Raw genomic sequence first — 24,795 nt, 5'->3', positions numbered from 1 at the left:
GAGGTCACAACAGAAAGGGAAATAAGAGTGCTCGCAAATCAACCACTGTTAAAAATCACTCGGGATCCATAAAAACATGAGACAAGTTATACTCGAAAAAACTTTCCCTTTATCAAGGTTCCTCCAATGAATCAGCGAAAAAAACTCGAACATTTGGGGTTTAATAACACATGGCATGAACATTTCAGTCAAAAACTGAACACATCTTGCCTATCATGTGTTGTTTCTTGAGGGCACGATTGTCGTTGTTTGGTGAGGTACTATTAAAGTGACTAACTCAAACCCAAATCCACCAGGGCGGACTGCACTGATTCATCGGCGCAAGTTCTTCATATATCTGTCGTCGGAGCATTGTCGGTTGAAGATGTGAGGGGACTGGCTGTATACCTTGCCCCGTTGGGTTCAAATTCGGTTGAGGGTTTTTAAAGGCAGTGGACACTTTTGGTAATTACTCAAAATATTTATTATCATAAAACATTTCTTGATTACGAGTAATGGGGAAAGGTTGATAGTATAAAACATTTTGAGAAACAGCTCCCTCTGAAGTTTTCGAGAAAGAAGTAATTTTCCACGAATTTGATTTCGAGACTTCAGATTTAGAATTTGAGGTCTCGAAATCAAGCATCTGAAAGCACACAACTTCGTGTGACCATGGAGCGACACTGGGTGTTTTTTTCTTTCCTTACTATCTCGCAACTTCGACGACCGTTTGAGCTCAAATTTTCACACTGGTTTGTTATTGTATGCATGTGTTGAGATACACCAAGTGAGAAGACCAATCTTTGACAATTACCAATAGTGCCCAGTATCTTATACGTATAAAAACTTACTTGGTAACGAGTAATGGAGAGCTGTTGATATAAACCATTGTGAGAAATGAAGTGACGTAGTTTTCGAGAAAGAAGTAATTTTCCACGAATGTGATTTCGAGACCTCAGAATTAGAATTTGAGGTCTCGAAATCAAGCATCTGAAAGCACACAACTTGGTGTGACAAGGGTGTTTTTTCTCTCATTATTATTTCGCAACTTCGACGACCAATTGAGCTCAAATTTTCAGCTCAATGTTTTGCATAATGTTGAGATACACCAAGTGAGAAGACTGGTCTTTGACATTATTACCAAAGGTGTCCAGTGTCTTTTAAAGATGTTTGGACCACAACGACGAATTCAACTAAGTGGAAGTATTAATGTTTCTTTCTTTGTTCCTGAATTGAATAATTATTTCGAAAATCGCAATGTTCGACAATGTTCGATAAATCGATGACACACACATATTTTTTAAGTTGGTGTGTACATAACCAATGGAAAAGTCCTTAAAGAAAGTACAAGACACTGGACACTATTGGTAATTGTCTAAGAACAGTCTTCTTACTCGGTGTATCTCAACATAATTTTTTATATGCATACAAATAACAATAACCTGTGAAAATTTGAGCTCAATCGGTCGTCGAAGTTGCGAGATAATAATGAAAGAAAGAACACCCTTGTCATACGAAGTTGTGTGCTTTCAGATGCTTGGTTTCGAGACATCAAAATCTAATTCAGGGGTCTCGAAATAAAATTCGTGGAAAATTACTTCTTTCTCGAAAACTACGTCACTTCAGAGGGAGCCTTTTATCACAATGTTTTATACTATCAACCTCTCCCCATTACCCGTTGCAAAGTAAGGTTTCATGCTAATAATTATTTTTGGTAATTACCAATAGTGTCCACTGCCTTTAACTTGGGTGTTCGTGGATGCATGGTGGGGGTCGGTATTAAAGTCTTGCATAACTATGCACAATTATTTTGCTTTAGTACTGTGATTAGATATCTCTTGATTAACCCTTAAGAGTGGTAGCCTCGAAGTTGTGACGTTAGAAGTTCGCCGGGTTACTCATCTTTAGTCACGATGCCTAGGTAGGTCTGACGTCAATCTAGGCCTTCTCCAAAAATGGAATTCATTTCGTCCGAAACTCTCGTCGTCCGAGGGCGCCCTTTCAACTTACAGTGTTTCATTTGATCCATTAATCTCTATAAATATTTTTCAACAATATAATGTTTAAGTTTTGAAATCGAACAGAAACGTACTCGCTGGCATCTAAACTTATTTTGTTTTCTAAGTTCTTTTTGAAATTTTTTGGTTGGCTTTATATGCATTGGTCTAACCAGTATCGGTGTACCTTTTTTGTTTGTCCATCGAGTCAACTAGTGGAACCATTTCTACTTCCATGGTGTGACCAAAGACCTTATCGCAAATACCAATGCGCAAGCGCAGACTGTTGAATGAGGTGCATTGTGGGATAGATATGCATCAAATTTTGCTACCAGCTAGACCACAATGCACCTAATTCCAAGCTTTACGCGCGCGCCCCGGTATTTGCGAAAAGGTCTAAGGGCGGGTCGGTGGTAGCGCCAGGCCCGGGGTGTAATAAATGTATTTTGAAAGAATCTAAAGTTGACTACTGTATTGCATATAATATTGAACTGATATAGGCCTACTGCACGTCTTGTATGACAATTTAAAATATTGCCTAGGTAGAATCCAAAGCCGCAAATTGTACAGCTCAAGTTTTGAAGTTCATCAAACATGCCTCTAATTTGCCTATGCAAAATCTGTCGATGCCCTTAAGCGGGCCCACCTCACGCCGTAAAAATTTAACGCTTCCGGCCGAGCGCACTCGTGCTCCATCCATGAGACGAATTTACCCCCCCCCCCCAACCCACCACCACACCCACCACCACACCCACCACCACACCCACCTTCTGAAGAGTGGCGAGTTTGAGCTTGCCAAATAATAAATACGACCTGACCAAAATAGGTACGAGTCAGTTAATACACGTATTTGAACTGGGCCCGAGTTGACCTCAAGTTGTGTACATCCCCATTCAGTATAATGCTTGATAAGTCGTCCGAAGCTGAACGATGTCGTTGCCACTGCCATGGCCAGTGTCCGCAGTGAATGAACAATTTGTTCGGGATTTCGTAAAGTTTACATCGTACACCGAAGGGCGGGATAAACTTTACAGGTTTGTTCGTAATCATACCAAGTGAAGCATTGTTTTGGTTTTCTTTACACCTTTGCCACGCTCAAATCAACGTTTAGGCTGAGAATGTCAATGATGCTTTTCACTGCACCCAATTCGTGAAAAATTTAATTGTTTAATAAATAACACAACAGATCCACACTTTCTTCACTTATTTTTCTGGTCAAGGAGAGGGTTGCGACAATCGGAAGCGGTATATCCGACATGGGAAAAGTTTCCGTATGGCGCCACCACTTTTTCATTCGAAATAAAATAATATAGTATCTAATTTACCTGATTGACATATCCCTTTTTGTAAAAATGAGTGAAAAAGTGGTGGCGCCATACGGAAAGTTATCCCCGACATGGCCATAAAAGCAAGGAACTTTCTGTTTTCTTAAAAAGTTTTATTATAATATTAATTTAAAAATTATAATAATTAGCCAGGCTAGGCTAATTATTAGTAATTCATTGACAGTTGAGTTGGTCATGTTTTTGTTGGTAAATGGTAGGGATGCCAGTTCAGTGGCAGAATGGTGGAGCTTAGGCTCTTTTTATTTTGGGGCAGGGTCCTAGGTAGGGGGTTCGGTGGTTGCAGCATTTTGGGAATCAATGGAAAGCTTGTTTCAAGAGAAGTTCACTGGTGCTTAAATCAGCTTCATATAGCTTTAAATACATGTATGTACAGTCAGTGGAGTTATGCTATTTTAAAGATGAAAGGATGACCCGTTTGTTTATTCTCGTGTCGCCATTTCTCACTAGCCTTAAAATGGCAATGAAAATGTGAAACGTCCCCCAGATTGTTTATTATACATACTTAAGATTTTCTGACGGAAGTGCCCTTTGCAAGGTGAGATTAAATAAATTCCATTCCTGTATTTATATATCAAGGGCCGGGTCCTACTACTTGCCGTCAACTCGCCGTCAACTCACTTGCGCCGTCAACTCGCCGTCAACTCCTCCAATATACATTTAAAATCCACAAAAGAAGCATAGAACTGTAAAGTATCAGCTCAAAGAGAATTCGCGTAAGTTTTGGGTCATATTTCGGAATAAAAATTGAGTTTTTTTCTTGTGAAAAAAATTTCTCTATGCCGAAAAACTGTCGGCCGCCATCTTGCTTTTTCACATTGATTAGTCTTGGCCCAAGATGTCAATGATTGGTACTTTTTTTATCAACACAAAGTCGTTTTTGTAAATGAATTTTTACCGAAAACCATGAGAAATATGTAGTTTAGCCCAGACTTAACACTTCCGTGCCCCTTTTTATAGATTTTTCATGTAAATTTAATGAGTTGACGGCACGAAAATGGGTTGACGGCGAGTTGACGGCAAGTAGTAGGACCGCAAGGGCCAATTCAAATAAATTGTTCAATATTAATTTGTGTGTTTTCTTTTTTAACAGGGTTACCCAATATGCCTCAAGGTTTCTGCTTTGGTACTTTACAAGATATGGAGGACCAGACACCACGGTACAAAAGGTTCAACAGCTCGAAGCAGCTGTCACTACATCAAGAAAATGTACGTTGGGCTAAAAAACTGCAGGCGATATGTTCCTGTACTGTAAGGACAAGACAGTTTTTCCAGACACAATGGATTCAAAATTTCTACTAAGAGGCACGGAGGCAGTGGCATAACAATGGGTTACTTTATAGCCACCCCTCCTGAGTCCTCCAGATCCCAAATGAATCTAAATGCACAACTGAATGGTTCAATACACTTAACTCTTTGTGAAATCAGCCCCAGGGGTCGTTAGAGGCAATCGCCTTGCTGCCTTCAACATCCTCCTGAAAGCTCATTAAAAAAAACAATAAAAAAAACATAGTTTTGTACAAATATTTACAGTCCAGTAATATATTTGAACTCAAGCCATACCACAGTCCTTCTAAGCAGGCCTGGAATTTCATCTAAGGGCAAGGCCACTTTTATTTTGCAAAGGGCGCTTCCGTTGGAAATCTTTCAAGTGTATGGGGGAAAAGGGGCACCGATGCCAAGACAAGGGCATGACCTGGTTCTGTATGATTCAAGTCCAGCCTCAAAAAATTGTTGTGAGTAAAATAAATCTTACAAACTTCTTTTCTCTATTCTTGATCTCGTTTTAGTATTCCGAATGTTCCGTTCCATGGAGTTTGCACAGAGGGCAGTGGATGCACTCCAACAGACGGATGACATTCAACGATTCTTGACCTTAATTGGCTTCACTGGTAAAGCACTGTGGCTGCTGATAGATCACCTGGTATGGCTCGGCAGAACTAAGATTTGTGATGTAAGAACGAAACCTTGATTCAAATCATTTCATTACTTTTTTTTTCATCTGTACAATCTGTTGTTTTGTTTGTGTTTTATATGTAGCTCATGTTTTTGTTTTCATTTTGATTTGAAGTATTGAACCACAAGGGGAAGTGACTTGGTACATATTCAATTTTTGGTGACCAATTGCAAAGGAAAAATTACTACAGTGGAATACAGCGTTTAAATGTAAGGATGCTTTTGGCGTGTCATGGCGCAGGGGTGTAGTGCACGGTGCACTCTGGTGGCAGTTGGTTTGGGTCGAAAGCCCAAATCAGTTTCTTGTAGCCGTTATCTTGAAGTGGCTTTTCGTTGGCTTTTACATGTCAGGCAATCTAAATAAATAAAAGTTGGTATTTTGAGCAAGCTAAAAGTCTTAAAGGGAAGGTAGACATTTGGTAATTATTCAAAACAAATATTAACTTAAAAACTGACTTGGTAACGAGCATTGGAGGGCTGTTGATAGTATTAAACATTGTGGAAAACGACTCCCTCTGAAGTAACGTAGTTTTTGAGAAAGGGGTAATTTCTCACTCAAATTTATTCCTATCTAAAAGCACACAAAATCGTCCAAAAAGAGTGTTTTTTCTTTCATCATTTTCTCGCAACTTTGATGATCGATTGAGCCCAAATTGTCACAGGCTTATTGTTTTCATGGTTATGATTGGCTACACAAAGTGAGAAGACTGGTCTTTGACAATTACCAAACGTGTACCTTCCCTTTATTATCAGTTTAAAAAGGTTGAAGAATAACAAGTAGACTAAAGTCCTCAAAATTGTGAGATATTTCTTTGAATTTTGTTATTGCATATTAATTTTGGTTTTACACACATAGATGTGTGTTACCACTGTATACATGTACTCACTTGGTACTTTCCTGAGCTCTGTAAAAAAAAAATCACAGGCATATTACTCGGATGGGATTCAAGCCAGGACCTTTGCAATCCTAGAGCAGTGTCTTACTAACTAAACCACCAAGATTGTCCGGTAGCTAGAAGCAGTTTGAATCCTACATTTTAGCAGCTGGTACCGCAACGATTTAATAGATTGACATTTTGTGCAATAACAAATTCAATTGTTCCTTACTGAACAGGTAGATATCAAGAAATGGGGTCAACGCTCAGCGTGGTACTGGCTCGTAGCGTTACTCTCTTTGACCTTAAATGACCTCCGTAAGATCCAACTGCTGACGCGTCAAGCAGAGGCCCTGAAACGAGAAGGACTGATGAAGTCTAATCAAGGAGTAGAGCTCAAGCGAGACATGCATAAGGCTCGGCTCGGTCTCATGGTCAATCTTAGTGATGTATGGATCCCTGTGTCTGTACTAGGATACGTAAGCAAAGGTTTGGGGTCGATGGGAGGGGTCATTGCTTCCGTCACAGCAATTCATTTAGTGTGGAATAAAAATGTTCATGGGAAGTGAACAGTTTTTGAATTCTAAAAATTCAGCGAGAGCGAAATGAAGTCCGAACTTGTGATTTACACATGAACAACTGATCAACTATGAAGTTCAGCAAAGTTAACTTGAGAGTAAAGTACTGCTGTGCAAAATTGCATCGAGTGCAATACAGCTTTCAGAACTGTGTTTTGTTTGAATAAAAATGTTCATGAGAAGTGAACAGTCTATTAATTCAACAAGAGCAAAATGAAATGTGTGACCAAAACTTTTGATTCATGATGAACTACTGATCAACTATGAAGTTGAGCACAGTTAAAGAAACACGTTGCCCTGGATCGGACGAGTTGGTCTACTAAAAGCGTTTTAAACCGTTTGTTATGAAATGCATATGGTTAGAAAGATGTTTTTAAAAGTAGAATATAATGATCCACACAAGTATCACTCGAAACTGCACGGTTTCCCTTTTACGTCGCGAACTATCACGGCCGGCCATTTATGGGAGTCAAAATTTTGACTCCCATAAATGACCGACAGTGTTAGTCGACAGGGTAAAAAAAAAACCACGCAAATTCGAGGCATATTTGTGTAGATCATTGTATTCTACTTTTACAATATCTTTCTAACCATATACATTTTACAACAAACGGTTACATCTTGAGAGACCAGCCCCCGATTTCACGAAACTCATCGCAAGTAGCGACGCGTTGTAGGGTTTGCGATGCGTCGTAGACCTATAAGACACGTCACGGCTGCGACGAGTTCGCAACTTACGACGTGTAACCGGTCGCAACTTGCACTTGCGACGCATCGCAGCACTTCGTGAAATCGGGGGCTGGGTGTTTTTCATCTTCTCCTTGTACACATATGTAGGACTTAGTACAAGGGCATCGTACACAATAATAATAATCGTTTTTATATAGCGCTATACACTCCCGAAGGGCGTCCCAAAGTGCTTCCAACATTATTACCCCTGCAGCCGGTTTTTACAAAATGCGAAGTTTAATCCTATCTCGAGGTAGGATGAGTAACCCGTCCTATCTTAGGATGGGTTAAATGTGTCCAACGCCTTTGAATACGGAACTTAACTCGTCCAAAGTCCTAAGATTAATCCTAAAGTAGGAAGAGTTTGGTGAAATCGACGGCTGGTCACTGGGACATTTAATTAATTCCTTAAAACCATCTCAGCTCCCTGGGGAGTATACAAGTTACATGTTGGGCATGGAAGTTTGATGATACATTTCTTCTCACAATAATTGTGTTCAACAATATCAGAAATTATGTTTTCATTTGTACCTTTCCATTGCCAAAGAAAGAACGTGAAACTGAAAATATGAAATAAAACAAAAAATAAAATGATCATGTAAAAGGGATTTTATTGACAAGGCGAAGTTGCACAAAACGCTATTCAGTTGAATTTAACAAACATAAATTAACATTTAGTTTTGGTTCAAACTACAAGTTTTTATTTACTGCCAATTATCAACAACAGTTTGTTTTATCGTTTTAGTCAAAATGCACAGTAACAACAAAGAAAAACCCTGAATTTTAAAACAATTGCAGTCTGTTATTTAAAAAAATATCATTCGTAAACAAATGGTGCTCAACAGTTCTGAATTTTAAATGTTGCAGTCTGAAATCAAATTATTAAAACATGATGTAATATTTTTTTTATAGAAAGCTGTTTCCTAAAAATGACTGTGATTAAAAATGTATCTAACCATTAATGCCATCCAAATATACAAATGCTATGGGCTTGACATCACAAAGAGCTAAGATTGATTAACCTTTGTATCAATCGTAACTGCTAAGCAAAGTGTCACAATACAAATCATTATGGTAATACTGCCAACTGATTTTAAGATAAATCTTAGTGCTTTGTAAAATCGGAATCTGGTTTGTTCAAATGAAATGAACCAGCAGTTAATTTTCACAAAACACTTGGATTAATCCTATTTTGAGTTAGGACTCTAACTTAGGGTAGGTTAAATGTGACGCCATCTGCATATACAGAATTTAACTCGTCCTATGTCTTTAGATTGATCCTAGGTTAGGAAGAGTTTGGTGAAATTGACGGCAGGGCTGGATATCACTAGGCATTCAAATGTATCTTACGGTGAGCTGTCAATATCAACCCAAAAACTTGTATTGTGACATCACATTTTGCTAGGAAGTTTAGATTGCTGAGCACGTAAAATTAAAGTAACAAACAAAATACGGTTTGCAGCTTCCTCTTCATCTTAAAGGAACACATTGTCTTGGATCGGACGAGTTGGTCTTTGAAAAGCGTTTGTAACCGTTTTGTTATGAAATGCATTGATTTGAAAGATATTTTAAAAGTAGAATATAGTAATGATCCACACAAGTATCACTCGAAATTGCGTGGTTTTCCATTTACCTCGTCGACAAACACGGTCGACCATTTAGATGGCCAACCGTGTTTATAGTTCGCAAAGTAAAAGGAAAACCACGCAATTTTGAGGCAAGTGTGGATTATTCTATTCTACTTTTAAAACATCTTTCTAACCATATGCATTTTATAACAAACAGTTACAAATGCTTTTCAAAGACCAACTCGACCGATCCAAGGCAACGTGTTCCTTTAATCTCAGCTGTTTTGAAATCAGCCCATGGGTATTTCTTTCTTTTGTTTCTACCTCTTTATCTTACCAATTTTTGATGTGACTTTGATTTGTCTTTGAGAAGAGCATATGGCATTATTCCATTTCATAATTTGCAAAATGTTTTCTTCAGCTCTTTAAATATTAAATTAAAGTCGAGGTACTTTTGGTTCAAACTTTTAAATGAAAATATTAATTATTTATATACAGGTTTACTTTGCCAGTGGATGTACAAATTTTACATTTATATTGAAATTTTGAATAAATTTTTTAATTGGAAAAATATAGAGTCGTCATAGTTTTGATTTATCTATTTCTTCAATTGTTTTTGCTTTATCTTTGATGTCACTCTTCCATTCATAGGCTTTTGATCTATCATGATCTGAAACAAAGAAAAACAAAACAAATTTGTAAAAACAAATTGAAAATCTGTTTACCAAATAAAACTGATGAAATATTTCTTCTTCTATTAAAGAATGCTTTAATCCCAACCCCCCCCCCCCAACAGACCTGAAACTACACTCCAGACCTTGGCCTAGTTGCCCCGTTGTAACATTGGTGCACCTTCCAAAATTTTCCATAGACTTCATGACTTTCCAATGGAAGTGCCCTTTGCAAAATTAAAATCGCCTCACCTCTCACAGATAAAAATCCAGGCCTTCCCTGATGAGATTTATGCTACTTAATGATAAAAAACTTTAAAGAAAATGTACTGACTTGACCACAGAACAGTAAAAAAAAAAAAACGCTACAAACACAAAAACAGCCTCCTATTTGATTCTGTTTGTATGGTTGGGGTGTGAGTTCTATGTTACTTGTTATGGAAGGGGGGTTGCTGTGTACTCATACCTAGTATTGATTCAGTAACTTTCATTGTTTGTATTGTACAAAGAAGAATCTTTACCACAACTGTGGCGCCCTCTGCCATTAAATTGTGTTAAGGATTCTATTATTGTAGAATCTGATATCAAAACTTCATGTTTATGAATCAAGACAAAACCTCACCTGGTACATGCCATCCTGACTGCCCGTAAAGACTTGACCCTCCATCCACTTTAATGGTTTCTCCAGTTATGTAGGAAGCTGCTGGTGACAACAGGAAGCACACGGCGGCTGATATCTGGAAAACGCATATATTCAAACTCATTTGTAATTATCACTATTGTTAGTTTTGAGTTATTCTTTTTTGGGGGGAGGGGTGGTCAACAGTAAAAAAATAAAAATATAAAAAAGGCCTATTGTACAATACATAACCAGAAAATAAAAGTGGGGGCAATAAAAAAAAAAAACTCAAACACAAACCAAAATTAAAAATTTAAGCCAAATATTCTGATAAGAATCTTTGAGTCTTCTCTCCAATTTATGGAATAATTTGTTTTCTTTGGTCATCAGATACCTGACCATGGCTGTATCCAAATAGGAGACTTTTGGTGGCAGCAGACTTACCAGGTAAAATCCATTGTTCTCAGTAATGTGCGCTTGCCCTGAACTACTTAAACAATGGAAATTTACCTGGTAAGTCTGCTGCCACCTAGCGTTCCAAAGTCTCCCATTGGGAGCTTTGATAACGGCCATGACTGTTGCTAAAGGGTGTTCCCAACAACATCCTATTGACCCCTTGCACGCGCGTCACACGCGGCGACTGATGCCACGCTCACCATGTTGGTGGGCAGTTAGGTTTACGTGTATTAACGCCGCGTCGCCTAAAATGCGCACTACACTGGATACTGCAGGGCATAGAGTTATATATAAAAACAACTGAAATTGCCCACCAGTATGGCGCACTCAAGATTTTTCTGATGATGACGCCAGGTGAATTGGGTCAATACTTCAACTGATGATGATCTGAGAATACAACTGTAGCTGGAGCTGAAAGTTCAGACACAGTCTTAACCATGGTTTCAGACGCCATGTTGCAGGTTTCAAACTGGATTTTTTTCTTAGTAAACAATCCATTTATAAGGGAGACTTTTAGACGGTCTTTTTCACAGTTCAATCCTACGCGCTATACTGAGCAAGTGGGCGCATGCTCAGAGTCGCAAAAAAGGACTGTTACGTCTGCTGCCACCAGTGTCTCAAAAGTGTCCAATTATTGTCCTACCTCTTCTACTTTGCCGAGCCGTTTTGCTGGAATGGCAGGAACTGCAGTCTCAAAGATCTCTGGAGTTGCGTAGTTAGCAGCCGCTGATTCTGAGTAAACTGTCCCCTGTTTAAATCAAAAACAATATTTCAGGGTTATTTATTACTCAATAATAAACCTCAGAAAGTGAATCACACAAACTAACAAATTATAGAGAACAAAGATATTGACGAAATAGGGAGACCACCAACATTAAGGTTAGTTAGCTAAGTTGGTGGAGCGATGGCCTGTTGATCTAGAGGTCATAGGTTCAATTCCTGCTCTAGTATTTGTATATGTTCATCCCAAATTTTCTCTAGAAACATTGCATTACAATTTTAAGAATATAGTGTTAGGTCTGACCACGTGGTATAGAGCGTGCAAGTCTTGCGAGCGGTCAAATAAGTTGAGGACCAATTTAGTCCTACATTTATTGCTTTAACGCATGAAGGAATCAAACTCGCGCACTGTTTCCCAATGTTCAAATACATGCAAAACTGCAGTCTATTGGTTGGAGCAGATGTTGTAGGAACACTTACAGGAGCTACACAGTTGATGCGAACTCCACTTGGTGCCCACTCTAAGGATGCCGTCTTTGTAAGGTTCTCTACTCCTGCTCTTGCTGCCCCGGTGTGTCTGTAAAATATAATAATAAATAATATCGAAGTCTTATATAGCGCACGTATCTACCAAACAAGGTACTCAAGGCGCTGAGTATATACAAACTCTCAGAAAGGTTATTGCAGTGATGAATTCTGAGACCCAATTATTTAGCACCTTATAGGGATTTACAAGGTGCTACGGCGCATTAAGCAGCCACAACCAGGAACACCGGGGCGAACCCCTTCTCTTTTCGATAAGTGCACTGGGTTCTTTTACATGCGTTACACAACACATGGGACCAACGGCTTTACGTCTCATCCGAAGGACGAAGCAATGGTTAAGTGTCTTGCTTAAGAGAACAAGTGTCACGGCTTGGGATTCGAACCCACACTCTGCTGATCAGAAACACCAGAGTTTGAATTCGGGCTCTTAACCGCTCGGCCACAACACTTCCACAACTCTGTTAAGATAATGGGAAACACTTGCTTATCATAACAAATCAAGTAGGATCTGAAACTTTGCATGGTTGAGATAAAATCAAGTGAGGTTTGCAGAGACACCATGTAATAAATCTCTAATGAGCTGTGGTGGTTCTGAGAAGAGCTGGTGGATTAAAAAGATAAGCAGAGTATACTGTTCGAAACGTCGAGACCAAACCGGATCTTCCAAGAGCCAACACTCACACAAAAGAGATTCACACAAAGTTGTGCCCGCAAGTTCACTATTTATTTATAGTTTTTTCCTAAACACAAAGGAGTTGGTAAAGCTACTGGTTCTTCTCAGAACCAACAAAGCTCAAAAGATACATTCATTACAATGTGTCTCCATAAACCTTGCTTACTTTGTATGTGAATGTTCAAAGAAACCCTTGACTCCAAGATTCTTTCCCCTCTGAAACCCAAGCTCTAAATCTGGCCCGGTACTCACCCCATCATAGGGAAGCCATTCCACATATCTACAATGATGTTTACAATCACACCTCCATGATCGACCATCCACTTGTTGTAAGCTGTCAGAAGTAAAGTGAAACTTAGATTTGATGACAGAATAACTACAAAATACAACTACATAGTGTAGGTCTGAAACTTCACACAAGTAACAGAGGCAATTGCCCCAATAAAGACTCTTGTCATTGACTTGGTGCCCCTTGAAAAGTTCAAGCAGAAATGTTAAGTTTCATCTTCAAAGTCTCCTTTCTCCTTAAAGACACTGGACGCTATTGATAATTGTCAAAGACCAGTCTTCTCACTTGCTGTATCTCAACATATGCATAAAATAACAAACCTGTGAAAATTTGAGCTCAATTGGTCATCAAAGTTGGGAGATAATAATGAAAGAAAAAACGCCCTTGTCACACGGAGTTGTGCGCTTTCAGATGCTTGATTTCGAGACCTCAATTTCTAAATCTGAGGTCTCTAAATCAAATCCGATGAAAATAACTTCTTTCTCAAAAACTAAGTCACTTCAAAGGGAGCCGTTTCTCACAATGTTTCATAATATCAACCTGTCCCCATTACTCGTTACCAAGTAAGGTTTTGTGCTAATAATTATTTTTGAGTAATTACAAATAGTGTCCACTGCCTTTAAAGTAATGCAACAAGGGTGTGTTTTCTTTTATTATCCTCTTGCAAATTCAATGACCAATTGAGCTCAAATTTTCACAGGTTTGTTATTTGGGATACACCAAGTGAGAATACTAGTCTTTGACAATTACTAGTTGTGTCCAGTGCCTTTAAGCTGCTCAATGAGATTTGGGTCAGCTGCATACCCTCTCTACTACACAAGAATGTGCCGTTCAGGTTGGTGTCGATAACGGCATTCCATCCTTTCAGTTTGATATTAGAAAGCGGACTCATAAACTGCCCACCGCCGTTGTTCACAAGATAATCTATCTTTCCGTAGTAGCTCAACGTTGAGTCCATTAATGCTTTCACCTGCAACAGTAGAAGTGGAAATGTTAATAACAATAATAATGTTAATGAAAACTTATATAGCGCACATACATGACATAGCCACAAAAGTGGTGGTGGTGATAAACAAACAATAACGTTATTGAATAATAATCAAAATAGAAACACAAGCCTAAGCTTTAAAGCTAAAAACATCAAAGGGTTCAATAAACAGAAGATTTAACTTTTGCCGGCAATTTGTTGCATAGGTGTGGGGCAGGATGTGAGAAAGATCGGTCTCCCCATGAAGGATTGGATATGGATGGGTTCAAAAGGGAGATTAGAAATTGGTAAGAGCAGAGATTAAACCAATTATCTCATTAAGTTTTATTATCAACATCTCATCATACAAGGAACAAATATTTAAAGGTTGTGCAAAACATTAGCAAAGTGAAAAAGCCCTGATGTTTTAATCCTTGCAGTATATTTCTTGAAGGATTTTTGGGAGAACACAAAACAACAAACGAAAAAAGTAACAGAAACAGTCAAATTCAAGTGGAATAACATAGAAAGATAGTGGCAGAAAGCACACAGAAAAAAACAAGGGATGAAAAATGAGCAAGGAGACGACTGGGAGGGGGGTGGTAGAGGAAGGGCTTGGGTACAAATAATCATTGTATTGCCTATTCTGCACCACCTACGTATTCTGCCTATTCTGCACCGCCTATTCTGCCTTTTCTGCAGTTGTTTACACTTGTTTTAATGCAAAGACTTTAGATTTACAAGTACCTCTTCCTCATTTCTGATGTTACATTTGACTTGTTTAATGTCAGCTGTGGATTTGATCGGTATTTGAGTCTTCATTTCTCTGACTGCATTCTGAAGCTTCTCCTGATTCCTGGATGCAATTACAACTTTACATCCTTCAATGTGGAAAGAAAAAGTTCAAATACAAATTTAAAGTTTCCGCACAGAAATACTCCTAACCAGAGGGAAACTGCTGTGTCCCCTTCTCAGCATTTGTCTGGGCCTTCGTCGCTTGGACAGCTTCGTAGAGCAAACTGGACTTGAACTTGGAAGAGGAGACCACTCTCGCGAGTTGAGGGGCAAACCACAAGGGCCCTTTTCAACCTGTTTGCGTTTTTTCTTTTTGGAGCAAGAAACGTGCATTATTTATTCAAAACTTGTCTGCAAAGGGCAGACTGATTAACCAATCGGATAACTTTCTGTACAGCGCCACCACTTTTTCACAAATTTTTACAAAAACAGATATCTCATTGAGGTAAATTAGATTATATTATTTCATATCGAATGAAAAAGTGGTGGTGCCATACGGAAACTTTTCCAACCAGTCAAAACGCAGGCTTTCCCAAGCATTTATTTTGAAACGAATCCATTTTCCAAGGCGCTTGGATGATTGTTGTTTTTTCCAGGCAGTGTGCATTGTTTTTTAAAAAATAATGTGACTGTGCTGACGCTAATGTCAAGATTTAAAAGATTAAGATTAAGAAACCAAAAACGAACTAGGTGATAAAACAAAAAATTAAATATGTGTCTGCATCACTCGAGTGCGTGGTCTCCCCTTCCATTCCCAGTCGCTTGGGATGGATAAGTTCTATACGTAGCTGTCCGAACCACCAACCAAGTCTTCCAATCCATTCCAAATCCAAGGGAACGAAGTTTAAGGCAGCGCCTGTGTGTACGAATACTTCTCCTAACTAGAAATATGAAGTTTGTTCCGCAGCTACATGATAACAGAACGAACTTCATAGCTCGAGGTAGGAGTACTATAATGTACGTCTACGATCACACACACAAAATCACAAGTTTTCACTTTCACTCTTCAGGAATCACAATAATTATAATAATGTAATGCTGTACTGTAAGTGTGTTCCTGAAAGTACTATAACTGTGAAAGTGTGACTGTGAGTGGTGCAACACTCACTTACACACTGTTACACTGTACACAACGACTTTTTCAGAAAGGCTTTTTAACGCTATTTTACATACAGAAATACGGAATTTTATACACAAAATTCACCATACCTAAGTAAAGCAGTTCCTGGCTTATGGCTCTCCCGATCCCAGAGGCACCCCCAGTAACAATAGCAACTTTATTAGCGAAAAGACCAGCACGAAATACACTTGAAACCGCCGCCATGTTTACCTTTGTGTATGATGTCATATCCCTAGAAGTATCGTCGTAAGTAAACCACTTAAAATGTTGCCGCTTCATTGCCACCAGACTAAACACAAAAAGGGGAGGTGCGACGGAAAATGAACGGACTTTAAAAACTAAAGGGGCGCACAACACTTCTGACAAAATTAATCATAAAGATGGATCTCTTCTCTTCGGTGACGAAGTTTGGGGGTTTGAATCAAATCTTACTTGTGACAACTTGACCCTCGTTATTTGTCGACTTATTTTAGTTGTAGTTCTAATGGACAAACAAAACATTAATAAATTTGGCCTATACAGACGAAATTTTCGGGGAAAAAAGGTTTTGGGTGAATGAGTAAAATAAAAAGTTCCACTCATCTGCTACCAGCTGTTATACCCACCCCCCCCCCTCCACTCAGAATATCCCTCTTTAAAAAAATGTCGATAACATCGAGTAGAGCTAGGTGAGCTGTAGGCCTACTGTATAAAAAAGTAAAAAAATAAAATAAAAATTTAAAAAAACAAGGAGATGGAGCGCACGGCTATAGCAGATTACATTTGGATGTGGTATAATATCAATCAGGCTTCATATTTAAAGATGCTATGTCAGATTTTTTGCCCCAAACATTAACAAATAGATTTTTTTTGAGTGAATGGTATTTCAAAGAGTTTCACCCGCTCTAACGAAAACAATTTTAACTTTCACTTTTAATGGTCAGGAACCATGACAACAATTTAAAACGTTTCTTATAAAACACATAAGAATTGGTCACGTGATATCAGAAACTAATTTTGAGCACTTTATTTCACTGCTACTAATAATTGGCGGACTTTTTCGAGCAATGGCTCAAATGAAAGCTTGTAACTTTTTCGACCCCCATCAAAATACCTATTGAGTTTTAAATTAAAATTGTTGGGTCAAATCGGCCAAAAATCTGACATAACATCTTTAAAGTAATAAGTGTGACCCGGTGATTGTTCTAGCTCGGCCAATAATTATTCTTTATCCCCGATGCAAAACATATATTAAATCGTTTGCAGATACACTACTTAAACATCGAACTGCCTCTAGCCGCCGGGCAGTCTCGATGGTGTAGTCGGTAAGACACTGGACTTGAAGTGCAAGGGTAGAGGGTTCGAATCCCGCCCATGTAGACGCCCCTGCTTGCCTTCACAGAACCCGGGATACCGAGTCATGAGTGTCTCCACACACCGATGTATGAGATAAAGGAATGTCCAGGATAACATTTGGTAAAAATACCCCAAAAATAAAGAAGAAAAAAATATCCACCCGATATAATCTGTCTCCGTAATATCGTATTATTTTTGTTAATACACGACTAGCTTAAGTGGCAATACTGAAATTAATGTATTACCAATAACTAAATAATTAATTTTCTCCATGGAAGCAAGGGGAGCATGAAAGCCACACACGGTGTTTCTGTTGTGAATTAAAGATGCTGTAAAATTCAATAGGTATTTTGATGGACATTAACAAATTTGGCCTTTACAGACGAAATTTTCGGGGGAAAAAGGTTTTGGGTGAATGAGTAAAATAAAAAGTTTGACTCATCTGCTACCAGCTGTTATAACCCCCCCCCCCCCCCTACCTCCACTCAGAATATCCCTCTTTAAAAAAATGTGATAACATCAAGTAGACCTAGGTGAGCTGTAGGCCTACTGTATAATAAAAAAAAAAAAAAAAAAAAAAAAGGAGATGGAGCGCACGGCTATAGCAGATTATATTTTGATGTGGTATAAATCAGCCAGGCTTCCAATTTAAAGTATTAATTAGTGTGACCCGGTGATTGTTCTAGCTCGGCCAGGCGGGTCACTTCTTTATCCCCGATGCAAAACATCTATTAAATCGTTTGCACTACTTAAACATCGAACTGCCTCTAGCCGCCGGGCAGTCTCGGTGGTGTAGTCGGTAAGACACTGCTCCCGAAGTGCAAGGGTGGCGGGTTCGAATCCTACCCGTGTAGACGCCAATGCTTGCTTTCACAGAACCTGGGAGCACCGAGTGATGAGCACCTCCATACACACATCGGTGTATGGGCACAGGGAACGCCCAGGATAAAATTTGGTAAAATACTAAATATGATGAAAACAATTATCCGCCCGATATAATAATATTAACATCTGTCTCCATGATCACATAATTTTTTGTTTATACATGACTTAAGTGGCAATACTGAAATTAATTAATTAGGCCTTACAGACAAAATTTTCGAGAAAAAAAGGAATTTGGGTGAATGAGTAAATAAAAGGTTTCACCCATCCGCTACCAGCTGTTAACCCCCCCCCCCCCCCTTGCACTCAGAAAATCCATCTCCATACCTCACTTAAAAATGACGATAACGTCGAGATAGACATAGTGAGTTGCAGGCCTACTGTATAAAAAAAAAAAAACATGGGCACTACTAGCACTAAAAAAAAATAAGAATATAGAGCGAGCTATACTAGTGCAGATTACATTTCTTTGGTTATATCAATGAGGCTTCGAATTAAGTAATAAATGTAACCCAGTGATTGTTCTAGCTCACCAGACACAGTTATTATTGCTTCTGCCACCAAAATGAATATTCTTTATCCCCGATGCAAAACATCTATTAAATCGTTTGCAGATACCCGCTACTTAAACATCGAACTGCCATTAGCCGCCGGGCAGTCTCGGTGGTGTAGTTGGTAAGACACTGCTCTCGAAGTGCAAGGGCGGCGGGTTCGAATCCCACCCGTGTAGACGCCCATGCTTGCTGTCTCAGAACTCGGGGTCACTGAGTGATGAGTACCTTCACACATCGACATATGGGGTAGGATAGGGAACTTCCAGGATAAAATTTTGTAAAATAATAATTTTTTATGAAGAGAAAAATTATCCGCCCGATATAATAATTTTAACATCTGTCTCCATTATCACATACTTTTTTGTTTATACACGACAAGTGGCAATACTGAAATTAATGTAATACCAATAACTAAATAATTGATTTTCGCCATAAAGGCAAGAGGAGCATAGAAAGTCACACACGAAGTTTCTTTTTATTATTTATTTTATTATCAACACATTAAAATGTAAACAGGTGGCGATTTGACCCAACGGCAAAAATCGCTTCAATGTGCAAAGTTAAAAGATAAAGAATTGCGTTATACTACAAAAAAAAGTGTTACAACAAATTCAACAAATACAAGATAAGTCGGGTTACACAATACATAGCAAATTGAAAAAGAAAAATAATTTATTCAACTTTGAGACTATAGATAAAACACACTATATACTAGGAGCGAGCAAAGATTTTTATATGCATGGTCAAGTTTTCAGATTAATTGGGATTTTCGGTAATTTTATAGCAAAATGAAACAGAACATACTCCTGCAGACATAATCAGTGCAGATTGGGTTTAAGTTTTTATGGATTTCTGAGGAACAAATTTTAAATAAGGCTGCCCGGTGCGATTTTTGTTTTCCCAAACGACATTGCAATGATTTGGTGAAAAAAGCATGATGACGTATAGTCTGACGGAAAGAGCCAATCACAGCGGCAGGGAAAACAATTGCAATGTCGTTTGGGGAAACAAAAATCGCTGCCGGGCCGGATAAAAGAGAAACATGATATGAACTCGTATTTCTTATACTATCGGCCTACCAATTAATGATGTATTGTTCACTCACCCTGGAAATAATTGTTGTAAATAAAAAAAGTGCTAATCCTCACACCGGATAGGCATTGGAATTCCATGAGTTGGAATTGTTTAGACAATTATTTTGTTTTTATTAAAAATTCTACAAGAAAGCCAGACTGTATGAAAAAATGCGATAATGTCCAAATTACCCCATCACTTAAAGGAACACGTTGCCTTGGATCCGTTTGTAACCGTTTTTTGTAAAATGCATATGGTTGGAAAGATGTTTTAAAAGTAGAATACAATGATCCACACAAGTTTGCCTCGAAATTGCGTGGTTTTCCTTCTACTGTGCGAACTAACATGGTCGGCCATTTATGGGAGTCAAAATTTTGACCCCCATAAATGGCCGACGTGTTAGTCGACAAGGTTAAAGGAAAACCACGTAATTTCGAGGCATGTTTGTGTGGATCATTGTATTCTACTTTTACAACATCTTTCTACCCATATGCATTTTATAAAAAACGGTTACAAACGCTTTTCAAAGACCAACTCGACCGATCCAAGGCAACGTGTTCCTTTAAGACAATGGACGCTATTGGTAATTGTCAAAGACCAGTCTTCTCACTTGGTGTATCTCAACATATGCATAAAATAACAAACCTGTACAAATTTGAGCTCAATATTGGTTGTCGGAGTTGCGAGATAACTATGAACGAAAAAACACCCTTGTCACACGAAGTTGTGTGCTTTCAGATGCTTGATTTCGAGACCTCAAATTCTAAATTTGAGGTCTCGAAATCAAATTCGTGGAAAATTACTTCTTTTCGAAAACTACGTCACTTCGTAGGGAGCCGTTTCTCACTATGTTTTGTACTATCAACCTCTCCCCGTTACTCGTCACCAAGTGAGGTTTTATGCTGATAATTATTTTGAGTATGTACCATCCACTGCCTTTAACGGCCATACTAGTTGGATGCACACGTACAGGTGCGGACTGCGGACTTTACAGCTTCGCTCAGGCACCCACTACAGGTTTCGGTTGTGAATTATTGTTTGGTCTAAAACTAGAATAATAGGCGCTACTTGTGTTGGACAACTTGGCGCCTAGATAGCCCCCCCCCCCCCACCCCCCATAATTTCAACTACTTTTCTTTACATTTTGATCAAAAAAGGGAACGTTATGCAAGAAACTTATGTTATCAAAATTAGCGAACGGCGCATCAAATAAGCATAATATTTACTTACAGTAAAAGTACACAAAAAATGCGACGGTTTTTGGTTCAATAATAACAACAACACCCAAAAGAAAAAAATAATTTGATCACTAAAATCCAAAAGTCCCCGGCGGCCTCGCAAAATCCTGAGTCTTGCGTTCAACCTCGAGCCTCACTACAATCGACACATAAATAATGCTAAAGGAGTGCAGGGGTCGACGAATGCATTACTTTTAGAAAACCATTATTACTCCGCTAAGTGACGTGCCCTTTTGACGCCAGTGGCATTTAACAAGAATGTACAGCATAACCAACATTTGATAATCTAATTCTACTTCTTATTAACTCATTAATTACATGTCATCTAAATAATTTTAAAATATCACTGATTTTTATGAATAATTACAGAAAATGTTAGAGAAAATGTAGTTCCTACCCGTTTTTCCATAATAAATGCACAGGTGCTAGACATAATGAGTAGTTCGGTTGATAGTCGTCTGTCAAAGCGCTGTACCCGCTGTGTGTGCTGAATACTACAGTCTCGTCAGTCAAGGCTAGTTTGGGTCATTGATAATGCGTATGAAGACTACGCATTGAAAGCAATACGAGATGATCGCAGCGAAGGAACGTTGATAAAAATGTTGCTGGCTTTTTGTAGAAGAGTTAGGTAGTTTCCAGCCTTTGTGTTTATGTGGATTGTAAATGGGGGGTATTTCACTGGAATAGAGTGTGTACAGATGATGTAGAAGACGGCAGTTGATGGGAAAACATGCATGTGATGAGATCAAGTTTGGTGTTGGTAAGTCTTTGATTCGAGTACGTGTAAACTCACATTGCCATTTTTGTACACAACTAGTCACTGACACTGGCGGCATGACTAGGGTGGCTACTACAAGAATAAACTCTGGCTACCGTGTGTGGGGTGCAGTTTAACAACAATGCTAATTTTTTCAAACTCAGTTCGTACATTTCCTGTGCTTACCTATGAATGAAAATCACAAATCACAAGTTTCGTAGTATTTTAAATACTTTATTACAATGTGTGTCTGAGCTGTAATACTAATAATTAATGATACAATTAGTAACAAAATGTCTCACACTACCACATTATTTGTAAATAAATTTCATAAATTTCTGATCTGCTGAGTCAGACAGCAGAGTGATGACTGATCAAACATACAAATGAATACACCTCTACCATTTGCAGTACATGTACCATGCAATTGCAAGGCACTGTACAAAACAAGAATGAAGATGTTGGATTGGATGGAGATCAATAAGTTCAGTCTGGATTAGTTGCGATAACCGACGGTTATCGCAACTAATCCAGACTAATCCAGACCGTAACGTAACTCTCCTCCGGGGAGGAGGGTACGTTATAGCAACCATGGAGCAATAAACTAGTCGCAACTATTAAGTCTGGATGTATGTAATAAAATAGTGAGACAATTTGCATTCTGTTTCTCTTTGAATCTGAAGGAGATTCATGATTCTTATTTTATAATATATCTAACAATTTTAAGTTAAATTTTTACTACATCAATTATTTACTTTACTTTTTAAGTTTAATTTGATCATTGATGGTACGTATTAGTACTCATAGAACTATTGAGGTTCGTTCCGCTATCGTCTTCGCTATTGTTCGTGGAGACGATAGCCGAACGAAACCTCATAGTTCTAGGAATAGTATACGTACGAATTACACCCAGTAAATGGGGCGCTGTTCTCCTTTTTCGAAATTTTGACATTCTCTGTCGAACTAGAATGTCAAAATTTCGAAACAGGAGTACAGCGCCCCAGTTACTAGTTCTACGTACGAATATGAATTATGTACTACACATGTAATCCTAGTCTAATGTACGTCTATCTCAACTTAACTGCAGAGAGATGTGGACTATAATAAAGTAAAATACTCACCAAATACATGTACAAGACCAAAATAGTTAGTTATTAGCAACGAATTCCCAAAACATTGTGTTTCTGTTTTTATTCCAACTGATCCAGTGCTCAGGTATTTTCTTTTTTGTCTAAATGACACATCTATGGAAAGTGTATGTAAAAGATAGATCAAAGATCATGGCTGTACACACATAATGTGATTCTTTAAAGCCATTGGACCCTTTCGGTACAGGAAAAAAAAAAAAAGTTCACAGATTTACAAATAATTTACAGGGTTTACAGAAGGTAATGGTGAAAGACTTCTCTTGAAATATTAGTCCATGAAATGCTTTACTTTTTGAGAAAACGGTAAAACAATATAAATTCTCGTTAACGAGAATTACGGATTTGTTATAAACACATGTCATGACATGGCGAAACGCGCGAAAACAGGAGTGGGTTTTCCCGTTATTTTCTCCCGACTCCGATGTCCGATTGAGCCTAAATTTCCACAGGAGTGTTATTTTATATATAAGTTGTGATACACGAAGTGTGGGACTTGGACAATACTGTTTACCGAAAGTGTATAATGGCTTTAACAATCAAATATTACAAAAGCCCTCCCCCCCACTGTGTAGCAACTTACTACATACATGTACCGTACATACATGTAACATACACTTAATACACGATGTGTTTGTCTATGACGCACTTGAGGATGGTAGAAATGCACCGTATTCTGCTCTGTGCTACAGACAGTGTGTAGGCCTACACAGCAAAAACTCAAATGCAGACGAAATCTTGACTACATTTTTATGGGATTTCAATTCCTAACATTATGATTCTGACTGACTAACAATAACATGTCTAACAACAGACTACGGAGTTTGGCTAGATTGATAAGAGATTGGCTGAAATCTTAACGTGAGAGACTTTTGGTCGCAGTTGTTCTTGGCCAATGCATTAAAAGGCAGAGCTTTAAATGATCTTTCTTTTAAAAGCAGAGATTAATATTATTTTAAACAAATATATTCTTTGATTCATTGATGTTTAAAAATTGAATCTCAGTTGTGTATATTTTCTCTGTGCTTTCTTCGTTTCAGTAGCTCAAGAAATCAAGGATTTAGAAGATGACAATGTTTAGTGCATCGCTGTTTTACATTCTATTATTAGGTAAGTAGGCCTATTGAAAGAGCTAAAGGTACATGTACTGTACACTTCTACATTGTACTTAGATCAAATATCTACTTGGGGAGAACATCATGAAAACATCTTGTTTTTTTTTTAAATGGCTTTCAAATTTTGTTAATGCTCTCAGTTATGTCAGTTACATCCTGGTTGAATCCTAAAAAGGGAGTCAAATGTTTTCTAGCGCACTCTGATTAAAATTCATGAATATCATTCGGCGCACTGGGGACGACTCACAATACTTTAATTGGATAACACATTGGTCAGTACACCCACTCTTGGCTTACAGTATACATTGTATTTATGAGGTGAGAACGAGTCTGGACCTGAACAGCACACTGTACAGTGTACACGATACACTGATTGGAGGGATTACCGAAATCGTCTTTCCTTTTTTCTGTACATGTACAGTGGGCGGAATAAAACATGTGAAACAAAAGATGTGTAAGCGCAATTAGTACATTTAGTTCCCAATTTCACATACTGCTGAGTAGTGCTGGGCGAATAGTGAAATTTTGATATTCGGATACCGCTGACCAACTATCCGAAATTAACCGGATATTCGAATAGTTTTTTTTCGCCGCTAGAGGGCGCTAATAAAAAAGAAAATAAAAAAAAGAAAAGAAATATATATTTTTCATTCATAAAAATAACCGGATCTAATTTAAAGATGGCAATTTGCTTTTTCTTTTGATCGTGATTGACTCTACGTGAAAGAAAACTTTGAACACATTACGTCAGAAATGTCATTGTTTAACTCTTCACGGAGGTGAGCATAGTTAAATACTTAATGTATGCTGTTTT

The 24,795-nt window shown here is 38.2% G+C and overlaps 3 protein-coding genes across 5 annotated transcripts in view; 2 read left to right on the top strand and 1 right to left on the bottom strand.

Moving 5' to 3' along the window:
* LOC139937701 (peroxisomal trans-2-enoyl-CoA reductase-like) overlaps nt 1-16,109 on the bottom strand; it is a 267,220-nt gene extending 251,111 nt beyond the window's left edge. Inside the window, exons 1-8 of the mRNA XM_071932981.1 lie at nt 15,971-16,109; nt 14,714-14,847; nt 13,804-13,969; nt 12,963-13,044; nt 11,972-12,068; nt 11,415-11,519; nt 10,319-10,433; nt 7,782-9,695 (exon numbers count right to left, since the gene is read on the bottom strand). Of these exons, the coding sequence (XP_071789082.1) occupies nt 9,607-9,695; nt 10,319-10,433; nt 11,415-11,519; nt 11,972-12,068; nt 12,963-13,044; nt 13,804-13,969; nt 14,714-14,847; nt 15,971-16,109 (927 nt within the window). The 3' untranslated portion in view covers nt 7,782-9,606. The remainder of the gene's footprint in view (nt 1-7,781; nt 9,696-10,318; nt 10,434-11,414; nt 11,520-11,971; nt 12,069-12,962; nt 13,045-13,803; nt 13,970-14,713; nt 14,848-15,970) is intronic.
* LOC139937702 (peroxisomal membrane protein 11B-like) lies at nt 2,880-9,598 on the top strand. Its single transcript, XM_071932983.1, has 4 exons — nt 2,880-3,010; nt 4,413-4,528; nt 5,110-5,273; nt 6,390-9,598. Exons 1-4 carry the CDS (start codon nt 2,907-2,909, stop codon nt 6,717-6,719), a joined length of 714 nt encoding a protein of 237 aa, XP_071789084.1. The 5' UTR covers nt 2,880-2,906; the 3' UTR covers nt 6,720-9,598.
* A 5,314-nt stretch (nt 16,110-21,423) lies between the features above and the next one.
* The window catches only part of LOC139937018 (uncharacterized), a 38,710-nt gene continuing 35,338 nt past the window's right edge, over nt 21,424-24,795 (top strand). Inside the window, exons 1-2 of one of the 3 annotated variants that reach the window (XM_071931958.1) lie at nt 21,424-21,724; nt 23,910-23,976. In XM_071931958.1, the coding sequence (XP_071788059.1) occupies nt 23,934-23,976 (43 nt within the window). In that variant the 5' untranslated portion in view covers nt 21,424-21,724; nt 23,910-23,933. Of the gene's footprint in view, nt 21,725-21,814; nt 21,843-23,906; nt 23,977-24,795 lie in introns of those variants that run through there. The other 2 variants (XM_071931957.1, XM_071931959.1) reach the window with 2 other exon arrangements.

This window comes from Asterias amurensis, chromosome 5 (assembly GCF_032118995.1).
Source record: "Asterias amurensis chromosome 5, ASM3211899v1".
Classification (NCBI taxonomy): Eukaryota; Metazoa; Echinodermata; class Asteroidea; order Forcipulatida; family Asteriidae; genus Asterias; species Asterias amurensis.
Note: the sequence above shows the minus strand (reverse complement) of the source record. Positions and strands in the feature narration are given on the sequence as shown.